At 45.9% G+C, this 14,223-nt stretch overlaps 1 protein-coding gene across 1 annotated transcript; it reads left to right on the top strand.

Moving 5' to 3' along the window:
- Positions 1-10,921: 10,921 nt before the first annotated feature.
- LOC125534843 (proline-rich protein 4-like) lies at positions 10,922-12,189 on the top strand. Its single transcript, XM_048697920.1, has 4 exons — positions 10,922-10,942; positions 11,061-11,181; positions 11,297-11,389; positions 11,708-12,189. The coding sequence occupies exons 1-4, from the start codon at positions 10,922-10,924 to the stop codon at positions 12,187-12,189; spliced, it is 717 nt and encodes a 238-aa protein (XP_048553877.1).
- Positions 12,190-14,223: the final 2,034 nt, after the last annotated feature.

Here is a 14,223-nt window from a genome sequence, read left to right as displayed (position 1 = left end):
TTGGAAATGTTAACATATTCACCTGACTATCTTGTAATAGATTGTCCTATATTGCAGTTTTGGCCATCCTCAGTCTCTATCTTGTAGTATATATAAAATAATTAGATTTAAACATTAGTTGCTTGTACTTTATTGATATAATTTATCCTGTTTCTTCTGGCCACTTTGTTGTTGATGAATAATCCGACTCAGCTCCGCATAGAAAAAAGTTTAATCTGACTCTGTTCTCACAAGATAAGGATGCATGCTAGCTTTCCTCATGCATGTTAACTTGCTGATGATGATGTCATCTCTACTTGTGCTTAAGCTGTCTCATAACCATGTTTGTTGCTTGCATTGCTAGACCGAGATGGAAAAGAAGGTTCCTAATCCTACAGAAGATGGTCGGGAATCGAGCTCTGCAACTGAGGCGGCAACCGAAGCTGTAGCTGAAGTGCTTGCTAAGCACACTAAGAAGCCGAGGTTTCTTCAGCATGTGGGGATCCAGCACGTCCATGCGAGATCCAGTGCTATCAACCGTGAAGTAGAATTGGCAGCGCAGAAGATGAATGTTGAGCTTCGGGCGTGTGTTGACACCTTGACCAAGAAGTTGAAGGAATCTGAAGAAGAAAGGGCCAGGCAAGATGAGGAGTACAGGAAGCGAGACGAGGAGAACAGGAAGAAGCAAGCTGAGATGGATGCAAAACTAGACTTATTGCTAAGTCAGATGCCATCAAGATCAGCTGAAGGGTAAGGTGTTTGTCCAAAAAGCTGCTCGAAGCTATATGAATGTGGGATATGCTGGTGGAACCTAGCTTGTTATTTTGTCAGCCTTTTGTTATGCAAACTGCATACTGTTCGATGCAAACTAGTTGCATGTTGGTGCTTGATGGTTAGTGGATCTTGAGATGTAAGCTGAATGCTATGCTGGATGTGTCATGGAGGACCAGTACTTGTGTAATGTGACGTGTGCTTTGTAATGTTGTGCCTCTTCTCTTTCTTAATATTTGTATACAAATTATTAATAATTGTCAGTGCTAAATTGTTTCGTGTAAAAATCACAAATGGGCTTCGTTGGGTAAACCTAACATTGATGGGCTGGATGAAGTAGGCCTCGAAACATATTTTGGGTAAAAAAACATAACTGGCCCATAAGATTAATGGGCTGATGTGCTTGTTGGACCACTCGAAATGGGCTAGCATGAACGGTGAAAAAAATAGTTCGAACCAAAACAAATGGGCCAAAACTTACTGGGCCGAAGGCTACATCGGCCCAGGCGGTGCCACGTCAGACCCACACTGGAGTGTTGATGCCACGTCATCATGTAAATGCGTGACGGAAAAGTCCGTCACAGAGGCCCGGGTGGACAAATCGAGGATAGCGAGCTTGGCGACCGAGCGGTGACGGTAAATGACCGTCATAATTTGGCCTAAATCCATGACAGACGGAAAATCCGTCAAGGTTGGTCGGGTGGACAAATTATGACGCGATATACATGACGGACAGGCCCACCGTCACCGACGGTCATCGATGACAGTTTCTGGGCTCTCGGTGACAGACAAGGGCTGTCACAGATTACCATATTTCTTGTAGTGGATGAACCCCAGGACAGGCTCTTCTCCTTCCAGGAAGTGATCCGTGTGGGGATTCCGGATCAAAACTCGGGGGCCGCCACCCAGTTGGTGTCGTGCGGCTCGGTGATGTAGAACCACCCCGATTGCCACCCTTTATGGTTTCCACGAAGGAGCCCTCGAGCCATATAACGTTGGGCATTTTGCCCACCATGGCTCCGCCGCATTCCGCTTGTTGGCCGCCAACCACCTTCGGCTTGATATTGAAGGTCTTCAGCCACAGGCCGAAGTAGGGCCGGATGCGGAGGAAAGCCTCACACACGATGATGAATGCCGAGATGTTGAGGATGAAATTCGGGGCCAGATCATGAAAGTCCAGCCCGTAATAGAACATGAGGCCACGGACGAATGGATGGAGGGGAAACCCGAGTCCGCGGACGAAGTGGGGGAGGAAAACCACCCTTTCATGAGGTTCCAGGGTAGGGACGATCTGCCCCGCGGCTGGCAGCTGGTGCGCGATATCCGCGGCTAAGTATCCGGCTCCATGTAACTTTTTGATGTGCCCCTCCGTGACAGAGGAGGCCATCCACTTGCCTCCCGCTCCAGACATGTTTGAGAGTTGAGGAGAAGGATGCGGACCTGGGCGCTGGAGCTCGAGTGCACGAGAATGGATGAGCAAGGAGGAAGAAGGCATGGGTAGAAAAAGGTGAGATTTCATCCCTTCATAAGGGCGGACTAAACTATGCGCCCCCACTAGTCTGGTAAAACTCGCTTATCCCCCAAGCGCCGTAATTGATGGCGTGGTTGGGTTACCCACGTCCGTATTGATGAGAATCCCGTAATAAGGGGAACATGATCTCTGCTTTGACAAGACGTGTCAAGAAACTGTCTCGCGTTATGTGCGGGGCTGGTTAAAGAAGAACGGTTCAAATAATTGCCAGGCCGTGGCGTGATTTCATGCTACCAAAACGTGTCAGCAGATTAGATTTGTGGTAATATTAGGGTCGGACACTATCCTTGTATTCAAATTCTTCCATGGTGTATTCGGAGGAGGAACCCGCCTTGCAATGCCGAAGACAACACTGCACGCCAGACTCGTCGTCATTGAAGCCTGGTTCAGAGGGCTACTGAGGGAGTCCTGGATTATCTATGGACAGCCGGATTATATCCTTTGGCCGGACTGTTGGACTATGAAGATACAGGATTGAAGACTTCGTCCCGTGTCTGGATGGGACTCTACTTGGTGTGGAAGGCAAGCTAGGCAATACGGATTTGTATATCTCCTCCTTTGTAACCGACCTTGTGTAACCCTAGCCCTCTCCGGTGTCTATATAAACCGGAGGGTTTTAGTCCGTAGGACAACATACAATCATACCATAGGCTAGCTTCTAGGGTTTAGCCTCTCCGATCTCGTGGTAGATCAACTCTTGTACTACTCATATTATCAAGAATAATCAAGCAGGACGTAGGGTTTTACCTCCATCAAGAGGGCCCAAACCTGGGTAAAACATCATGTCCCCTGCCTCCTGTTACCATCCGCCTTAGACGCACAGTTCGGGACCCCCTACCCGAGATCCGCCGGTTTTGACACCGACAGGTATCTTCAATATTTCTGCTGCATCAAACTGAGTGAAAGTCGCCCTTACAAGATCGACGTTCCAAGATGAGCTTGTAGCATCAATTAGTTGAGCCACCATCTGAGGCGGATTTGGGACCAGAGAGGTAATGGGTCTCTCAAAACTGTCCCAGGGGATCCAGTTTTGGCTCCAAATATTTGTGGTTTCACCGTCTCTGATTCTTCTGATTATTCCTTGCGCAAGGATGTTGCGCCCATCAAGGATCGCCTGCCAAATCTGGGAAGGATGCGCTCCCAACTCCGCCTCTAAAAGTGAGCAGTTTGGGTAGTAGACCGCTTTCAAAATCCTTCCACTCAATGATGACTCATCCGTCAACAGTCTCCAAGCCTGGCGAGCAAGCAGCGCGAGGTTGAAGATTTCCAAGTCGCGAAAACCTAGACCGCCAAGCTGTTTTGGTCGAGTCAATATATCCCAAGCCACCCAGCTAGGTTTTTGCTTCCCCTGCTTGCTTCCCCACCAAAATTGTTGTATGATGGAAGTGATACTTTCACAAAGTCCTCTTGGCAATCTCAAACATGACATAGAAAAGACCGGAATTGCTTGGGCCACTGATTTGATCAACACTTCTTTACCTGCCGATGACAAGAGCTTCTCCATCCAGCCTTTTATTTTCTCCCAAACACGATCGCGCAAATATCTGAACGTACCATCCTTCGAGTGGCCCACATCTGTAGGCATACCTAGATATTGTTCATTCAGTGATTCATTGTGTACATGTAGAGTGTTTTTGACTGCCTCTCTCACAGCCTCCGGACACCCCTTATTGGAAAATATCGATGACTTTTCATTATTTATCCGCTGCCCAGATGCACCACAATAAGTATCAAGTAGGTTTGATACCACACCAGATCCCTCTACATTCGCCTTGAAAAGCAACAGGCTATCATCTGCAAACAGAAGGTGGTTAACGACTGGCGCCGTCGGGGCCACCTGGATACCCGCAAACGATGACTGATTACTAGATTTGAGGAGGCACGAAAGGGCCTCTGCTGCAATCAAGAAGAAGTAGGGGGAGATTGGGTCTCCCTGCCAAATACCTCTAGTTGGTCTGAATGCATCAAGTTTCTCACCATTGAAGAGCACCGAGAAAGACACTGATGACACCATGCCCATCACAATGTTAATCCACTGTTCTGCAAAGCCAAGTTTTGCCATGATAGCTCTCAAATATGGCCACTCCAATCGATTATAGGCCTTCATCATGTCCAGCTTTAGCGCACAAAATGAGTTGGCCTTTGACCTGGACCTTTTCATGAAGTGTAGGCACTTATATGCACATATGATATTATCCGTTATCAACCTCCCTGGAACAAATGCTGACTGCTCCACAGAAATTATGCCAGGCAATATAATTTTTAATCTGTTCTACTTTGATATTACCTTTGATGCTATCTTGTATAATACGTTACAAAGACTGATGGGTCAGAACTAGGGCAAAACTGTTGGATTTGTTACCTTGGGGATAAGTAATAACACCGTGTCATTGATACAATGTAGACTTTCTTCTCCCCGTACTATCCTCAGGACAATCCTTGTGACTTCGTCTCCACAAATGTCCCAGTGACGCTGATAAAAATGTGCAGGATAACCATCTGGGCCCGACGCCTTTGTTGGGAACATCTGAAACAATGCAACTTTCACCTCCTCATTAGTGTATGGGGCACAAAGTGTTGCATTCATATCATTTGTTACCTTCCTGAGAACATGCTGTAAAACAGCCTCCATGTTATGCACCCCCTCCGAAGCATACAAATTTTGATAGAACTCATTGGCCATAGCTTTCAGCTCTGCTGGGTCTACTACAACCGCTCCAAGGGTGTTTTGTAGAGCCTTTATCATGTTTTTCTTCCTTCTTAGACTTGCCCGAAGATGAAAAAAGTTGATATTCATGTCTCCTGCAGAAAGCCATTCTATTTGAGCCCTTTGTCGCCGCATAATTTCCTCTCTATGATACATTTCAATCAGCCGTTCATTTACTTTTAATACAAAATGAGAGAGTCCTGTTCTGGCCGGGTCACTCCTTAATTCCTCCAGAATGCTTTTCAGTTGCTTTATCTCCTTAAGGACACTGCCAAACATATCTCTACTCCAGTTATTCATTCCCTTTGACAGGGTTTTCAATTTTTGGCGCATCTCCTCCACTGAAGTGCAGGGTGGTACCATAGCCCAACCGTTCATAAGTAAATCTATGAAGCCTTCATGTGATTCCCACATCAATTCATATTTGAAAGTTCTTGGCGGCTGCACCTCCTCTAAGCATCCAAACTCCACTAACAACGGCGAGTGGTCTGAGGTCGAACCAGTAAGATGTGTAACAGATGCTGTTGGAAACTTGGACATCCACCCCGCATTGACCAAGGCTCTATCCAGTCTGCATCTTGTGTAAGTGCCACCAGATACCTTCTTCTCAAAAGTCCAAAAGTTGCCCTTGAACCCCAAATCTAGCAGCATGCAAATGTCAATCGTGTCCCGAAACGCTTGTATTTGGGCATAACTACGCTGTCGAACTCCCTCATGCTCATCCGGACGTAGAACTTCATTGAAATCACCCATACACAGCCATGGCAACGAGTTCAAAGTGCTAATGTTTTTTAGGACTGTCCATGTTTGATGCCGCAAGTGTGTTTGTGCCTCGCCATATACACAAGTCAGCCTCCACTTTTCATCTGCTTGTTCCTCAACCACAACATCAAGATGATAAACAGAGTAACCGAGAATCTCTACTTTTATTGCATTATTCCAAAAAAAAGTCCAATACCACCGCTCCGCCCTTGGCTGCTAACAGCATACGAATTATCGAAACCCAAAGTACCAGCTAATGCTTCTACCCTAGATCCCTCTATCTGTGTTTCAACGATGCATAGTAGGGTAGGGGCAAATTTCTTCGCGAACTCGCGAAGCTCTCGGACTGTCGCGGCTTTGCCCGCGCCGCGACAGTTCCAGCAGAAGGCACTCATTGGGGTCGGCGGTACTCCTCGAGAGAGCCCGCCAAAGTATATTTTGCTGCGTTGTTGTTACCACCCTTTACATCAGAAGTAGTCTTCGGCAGTGTTGCCGCTATGGAAATTATACACGTACGGATACTGTGAGCAGACATCTGAATCTTTTTCCTGATATGGTCGCTCGTGTCCATATATCTGCCTCCACTAGCGAGATCATCATCATACAAATCAGCTTGGCTATGTCCTGCATATCCCCAACTGCCTCCAATTCGGTCTGCATGGCACCCGCTAGTTGCCTTTCAGCGGAGTTGCTGTACTCCTTGCCATCTTCCCCGCGGATCCCAATATCCTCCATCATCTTCTTCAGATCGGCTGCAGATCCTGCGCCGGACACCGCCGCCGTCGCTGACCTTGCCGATGATAACTTGAAACCTAACCCGACTGAGATTGAATCGGGTGTTGCAGGAACCCTAGCTCCCCTCTCACGCACCGAAGGTTCGACCAAGGGCAGGGGGGTGATCAGGGATCACCACGAGACATCCCCGAGTGAAACAGCAGGCGGATCGGAGGAGGGAAGGTAAAACCTCGATGGGAGCGAGAATCGCCGCCGGGAGAAACATGACCCTAGCTAGAGGGAACGTAACTCTAGCGGCGTAAACGTGCACCTAAACCTGTGGGTAGCACGACCTGAGCCTGGCCCGAAAAATCCAGGCTGAGCTCGGCCCTTGTTTTGCAGCCCAAAGTACATTTCGGCTAGGCTCGGGCTTTCGTAACAGTACTGAGAAATAGTATTTGGTTGGGCTTTCAATATTCAGGTCGGGCTTACAACTAACAACATTGATAAACAACACTCGGGCTAGACTTTCGGGCTTGGGGCCTATATTTGGGAGAGGCTCGAGCTTGAAAAAGTGTGTGTTGACACTAGATTTTGGCATGGTCAAAAACACAATTAAGATGGCCTTAAATGAAAAATTGCTCAAAGTGAGGAAGTTCTGTATCGTCAAAATGAGAAATTTTGATATTTGAGCCATAGCGATCCGATCTCATCTCTATGGCTGAAGTTGTATTCAAAGTACTGAGATTTTGTATTCAGAACACTATTCGGCTGATTAAGCCCTGGCCTCATATGGAAAAATGATCTACACGAATTGTCTGCGTCTCATCGAAACGATTGATTTTGATATAATAATCATCCTAATCCGAGTTCGTATGCAAAAGTTGGAGCTATCGGAATGCAGCCCTGTCAGGAGATGAAATATGGTGCGCCCCATCAGACGTATGTCTGATGAGTAGCGCGAGCAAACAGATGTTTTGCGTGACCGTTTTGGCTCAGAAGATGGCTTCGAATCGAAAAACGTTCAACATAAAAGTTGTTCGTCTCGTCGAAATGAGTAAATTTGCTTTTGGGCTTATCTTCATCCGAGGTCGTTTGTGGCCTACGGGTTCTAAAAACCGAACTGATGTTCCAGACTTAACTAAATCCAATTTCGGTTAATTTTGGAAAAACATTGGATTTGATTTGGACGTGATTTGGAGTCCTTTTCTTGTACAGGAAATCCATCCACCTCTTATATACCTAAGGGGTGACGACCGATTAAACAACGCACAAACGAACAAAGCATCTACCACTTTTTATCTTTTATCTATTCTCCTTAACCCTAGTTCTTCTTCTTCCTCGTTCTTCGTTCATTCTTCTTGTTACATGGCGGCGAATCTCGAGGCCCTAGGGGCGATCAGGTCGACCTAGGGCAGCTCATAGCCGCCGCGCGCCCACTGGGTACCTCCCGGGCGTGTGGGGTTTCGGGTCCTCAAAAGCACCCGCCGGATTGCCTGCGTACCGCGCTTTCGGCCGGGTCTCCTTCGACGTGAGCTGTGGTGCATCACCCCCGGCACCGAGGGTACACGATGACGTGTTCGTCTGTGAACACACTTTTTGGCGACTCCGTTGGGGACGAAGCTTTGAACGGTCTCCAGTCCGTTCTTGCTACGAAGAGAGCGTCATCTAGGGTTTGCAATCTACAAAGGTAATATGAATACCCATTTCCCTATTGTAGATGCAAATAATTTATACGGTGTTACTAGATCGTTTAATGAGTATACTCTATCGGCCAGCCCTAGTTTTTTCAATAATGCATCTAATTACGTGCATAGGCCAATTCAAAGTAAATTACATGCTTCAACTTCTTAGGATACTAGTAACATACAACATATGTATCCTAACTCTCATGTATCGGCAACCCCACAAATCTATATGCCGACGAACAACATGATGGGTTTGGCTAATCAATTTGAAACACCTCATGTTAAAATTTCCAATAGTATACAAGAAAGTGTTTCGCCCTTTTATTCATCAGCAACTAATTTGCAATATGTGAATCCAACGTTGCCGGTGGATGGGAGAATTGGCTATACTGCTACTAGCTATTCGGCCAGTCACTCTCAACCATCATATGCTACACCTCATGACAGTAATTTTTCAGCACCATACATAATTGTAAATGTTCATACTTCGGCTTCACACCTTTCTGGTCATAGCCGAATGAATGTAAATTTACAGCAGCAATTGTGCCAAATATTGTAGAAGATGAGGTAGTGGTGGCTGCATTGAAGAGTTTAGCCCAGAATAAGAGGATTAGTGCTATTTGCCTTGAACAACATGAAAAAGGGTTATTTCCCAATTATGTGGCAATAAAAGTTTGAGTTTTGCAAGAAGATGAATCTTTGCCAATTGATAAATTTGGCGAGCAAAAATATGGTTTTACAACAATGCATATGCCTTCACTTAATACTACATCATATTATACACCCCCTACACAATTGCAAATTTTCGGCAACACCCATGTGTCATTGCCGAATGAATCTAAAAGCATTAGGGGGCAATCATATCCTGAGTGGGCTGAAATTGATAAAAAAACTTAAAGCCAATTTTGCCGCTCGCCGCCAGAAACAAAAAGAGAAAGAATTGGCTCAAATAAAAGAAGCATTGCCAATTGGTAGAATCAATGAAAAGAAGGATGATTTGGAACATGAAAGTGCTTCGGTTGAAAAAGCCGAATCAAGTAGTTTATATTCTGAGTCCATCAAATTCAAAGAGGCGAGCATTATTAAGAAAGGGCATGGCAAGCATAGCAAAATGACCATGTTTGATTTTTCTGAAGTTAAGGGAACCTACTTCCTCCCCTATGAGCTTCGTGGCACAGAAATTGACAAGTCTCAAGGACAAGAACAAGTAGCCGAACAAAGTTCGGTTGACAAGGATCTTCAAAGTAACAGTGCAAATAATCAAGAAAAAGGTGATGAAAAGGCATTGGGGAGCCATTCAAAGACGGAGAAAAGTATTATTGAAGTGATAAAACACCATCATGCTCTCCCAATATATTTGAAGAGGTATGTTTAGCAACTAATAATTTACCTATTTTCAGATTTGGTCAGAACTTTATTGTTGATGTATCTATTAGAAAAATCCTCATAAGTAATTTTGAAATACCAATGAAGAAGGATAATTTACTTCTTAGCAATAAAATTGTTATAAAACATATTGGTCAACCAATTGCGCCATTTATAAAGACCGATAATGACTTGACTGAACCTATGAATTGCACTACCACTTGCTTGCCTATGTGAAGTGGCTGATAGATGAATGAATGGAACAGGCGGCGCATGGCTTATATAGGCATCCGCCTTGATCTGGCCGACGAAGTGATGCGTGACAACGAGAGGCCGGCTAACTCACCGAAATTTCAGATGGCGAGTTAAATACCGAGCCCGCTGCATGATCGGATCGGTCGGTGCGTGTGCCTCCACGTCGCTGTTAGTGATCAATTGGTTTGGTGGTGGAGTACGTAGGTAGGCACCGGCCGCGTCTCTCGATCGGCATGCACATGCATTTGCGTGCGCTCCATTTGGTGGTGGAGTAGTAGTAGTATCCTGTTTGATGGTGGTAATCTGGTGTTGGATCGACATCAGAATTGCTGTAAAGGGCCACGTCCATTTTGGGGAGTAGTGAGTTTGCGGTACAGTACCAGTGGAAAAAAGCAGTGCTTTGTTTTTCACAAATAGAATGTTGTAAAAATTTGAGCAGCTTCCAGCTATGTTTAATCCAAGAAAAAGCAGCTACAATAGTGGACATGATATTCGAACAAGAGAACTTGGTAAACAGAACAGACATGCTATTCGACGGGTATGGTAAACATTATGGTATGTCAGGTTGAAGGCTAGCAGTAAGGAACCAGAAGTGATCCTTAATGGAAGGGGAAAATAACGTATGATGTGGCGGATGAAGAAACGTTCGCAATCACCGCACCATCGGCGGTTGACATGGCATGGAGGGAGGGGGAGTCGTCGTCGGAGTAGTCATCGTTGAAGAAGTCGGTGTATGCCACAATGTCCGAGGAGATGCTAGCAGTCGTGCGAGAGCTCTCCCCAAAAACCCCAATGTCATTTCTCTCATAATGATCACAGTAGACGGGGTTCCAGAGACCTGATGTTCCACATTGCGGTGCATGATGAAAAGTGCACTGGGAAAGATGTAGGCGGCGCAAAGCTCTGGAACTGAAGGATAGTCTCATGTACATCTCTCCATGGCCCCATCTAAAGATACAGGAGCAACCTCTAATAGACTCCGATAACCGAAACCGGTCCACTATGGAGGAGTCGAAGAGGAAGAGCCTACAAATGCTCGATTTCATCTTCTGCCAAAGAAAAAAATGACTCCTGTCACACACGGAAAAGAGAAACAGTGAAACACACGTGACATAGGTCAAAGTCCAGCTTGTTCACGAAACACGCGTCATGACAGGTGATGTTATGCAAGTGCATAGAGTTTAGATGTGCCTGTTTTCGAAGTAAAGTATCGATCCCACCAAAGCTGGGGAAATGGTATTTTGCCCGTTATAGAGGTTTATCATAATGTGCTTGCATGTTATTTTAGGTCCCAAGAAAAAGTGGTGAGAAGGATGAAATATGCACGTGTGAGTCAAAGCGAGTATTGAAGTCTGCAAGAATAATGGCTAAGAATAAGAGAGTAATGAAAATGATGGAAGCTGCAACAGGTCTAAAAGGCATTTTCATGGAGTCTGGATTCATCACTAGTATTTATTATACTTAATTGTGTAGAAACACAACCTTTGGTTCAAATGTGATATGTGTTATATATGTATTGTGCAGGAAATGACAATAAAAAGATATGTGCTTACTGCCGCAGTTATGTATCACGCATGCCACAACTGTCCCTGCAATACATATCCATGGAGTACAAGGGTGATTAAGGGTCTCTCCGAGACGCGGCATAAAACACATGAATCTCCATTGTTCCCTTACCAATGATTCGGTAAGGATTAAAGGTAGCTTATGCCACCGTTATATCTCTAACCCCAGCCCACATCACAAAAATAGTAATCCGTCAAGTCTCGATGGGCTAAATATTGCGCAGTCGACGTTCGCACAATATCACGAAGAACATTAAAACATGTACTATATAACAAATATTGTATATCTTATCGACATTAGGCTCATATAAATACTAGAGTTTCCCCATATCCGCTATAAGTCAGTAACTAGTGAATTACTTACACATAGTGGCGATCAAGTGCAAGAACAGCGCCGACGAGTACGAGAGCAAGGCGGTGGGCGGTGTCGACGACACCGGCGCCTTCAGCGTGCCCCTGGCCGCTGACCTCCACAGCGCCGACTGCATCGCGCAGCTTCACAGTTCCGCCTCCAGCGCGCCGTGCCCCGGCCAGGAGCCGTCCAAGATCATGCCGGTGTCCGAGGGCACCACCTACGGCGTCGTCGTCGCTGGTGAGAACACCGCCATGCCGTCCGCGGTGTCGCCGGAGTGCGCGTCCATGACCCTGTGCGGGCCGATCAAAAAGCACATCATCGAGCACTTCCATCACAAGAAGCCCGTGCCGCCCAAGCCGGAGCCCAAGCCCCAGCCCCACCCGGACTATGGCCCCGTGCCCAAGCCCGAGCCGAAGCCGCAACCCCACCCGGACTACCACCCTGTCCCTTCGACGCCCACCTATGGCGGCGGCGGTGGATACCACGGACACCACTGAGTCCGGTCTATACCACCGTCCGGCCCAGCGCTGAAATCTCATCACTGGGTTTGTGGTCAGTTGCATGCGTGGGTACCGTTAGGTGTTCTGCCATTTGCTGCCCCGTTTTAGTATCTGCACTGCAGAGTTGAGAGTTTAGAGTGCGCGTATGTGTCAGTGGGTGTGTTGCTTTATCAAGGATACGTCAGCGAGACTTTTTCGAGGATACGTCAGCGAGATCATAAATAGAAAGTGTCTAGAAAGGTATATAGTTTTACAACTTATCCACCGTTATCATAGCCAACCTTTAACATGCGGATTACTCACTACTAGCTCACCCACCTACTCTCTGGAAGCGATCTCTCCTCACGAAGCAGCCCAGCCGCCCTCCAATCTTGTCCTTCTAAGTCGATCCTCTTGAGAAGCTCCCTTGTTGAAGGAACCGTTCCGTTGAACACCACATCGTTCCTGTGTTTCCATAACAACCATGCTGCGGGGCTGAGCAACGCCCTTCTGCTGCTCTCGAGTGCCCCGGCATGCTTCTTAGTGTACGGCCGGCGGCACTCTAACTCTGTATCCCATCTACCTATCAATGCAATCAGGCGTATTAGAGAAAAAAATAACAACCATGCTACCAGCGCTATTATTGTCCATGTCTCCTTCCTAAGCTTTGGTTCTGGATTTAGGGATGTCCACCAGTCCACCAAATTGGTGTCGGCGCTAGGTAGCCAAGTTAATTTATCCCAATGGTCGAGAATGTAGAGCCACACTTGTCTAGCAAATACACATCCAAGCAATGGTTGATCGTCTCAGGAGCATGATCACAGAAGGGGCAGGCCGTCGGGTGTGGTAGATGTCGTCGTGCAAGCCCGTCGGCCATCCAGCACATCTCCCTGGCAACCAGCCGTGCAATGGATTTGTGATGGACAACTCACGGCTTTCACGTCGTGGGCAAATGGTAGCTACCAGAGATCATGCATTCATACTGCCGATCCTAGTTTCCTTTTAGGGGAAAACTACAGTTTTTATTAAAACTCAATCAACATCGTCGACCAGCGCGTGATTAACCAAAGCTTGAGCTTCTTTGTGCGATGTTCTTCCTCCATGAAGTAATGCTACTGCGCCTGTCCATAGTTCCTTACTTTATCAAAATAGTATTTCTAGCGGTTTCGGCACCTAGTGGTGAGGAATCCACCATTGACTGTTTATTCTGAAATTCATGCAGGTTTTATGCTCTACTATGTAGGGAACGCATAAACTTATTGTCCAAGCACATAAACAACGTATTAACCATAGCGAAAGAAATTTAGAATGATTGCTCAATATGGATCAATTCAATCTAGTAAGGTTACATCAGAGACATGGCATTGCCTTGGTATATGACATAAGTGTGTCCCGTACAGAGCAGTTGTCCAAGCAATGTTGAAGGGTAAGGAGATCAAATACAAAAAAAGAAAAAAAAAACAAGGCAACATTAGATCTGAAAGTTCACAACAAAGTGAGTAATATATACTATGTTCCAAAAGTAAGCCAAGACGATGGATCGTCACTAAGTAGATACAATAGTTGGGTTGCCAGAGTAGCGGTGCGAGATAAAGTCCAACCAAACACTCACAAAGAACATATATAGTTCTGCTAATGCTTAATATTTGATGGCTTCACTTGGTCATTGACTGACTCGTCACATGTCATGTCATATGAACCTGTTGTGATCATATTGTTTAGCCGATGAAACCATAGGAAACATTTCATGTATAGTATGATGACAACCTTGTGACCGACCTTGTCAAAGCAGGTAGACAGTGAGCAACAGTTTGCTCCTTTTAGCATTGAACACAGAAGACACATATCTGACGTTCTCCAATCTCTGATGTCTTCACAAGTCTGACCAATTAGTTGTTATGGTGGCTCTTCCACAACTCACTTTATAAGTTGGACATGTTCCTTGGCGCACCCACATGCAAGTTTAGTCCACATGTCCTCGATTGATGGATTGAGGTATTTTGTAAGGTATTTCCTTGTGAATGGAACTGAGAAATATTGGAAGCAGGAAAG

Source organism: Triticum urartu, chromosome 2 (genome assembly GCF_003073215.2).
Source record: "Triticum urartu cultivar G1812 chromosome 2, Tu2.1, whole genome shotgun sequence".
NCBI classification, from domain to species: domain Eukaryota; kingdom Viridiplantae; phylum Streptophyta; class Magnoliopsida; order Poales; family Poaceae; genus Triticum; species Triticum urartu.
This window is presented reverse-complemented; position numbering and strand designations above follow the sequence as displayed.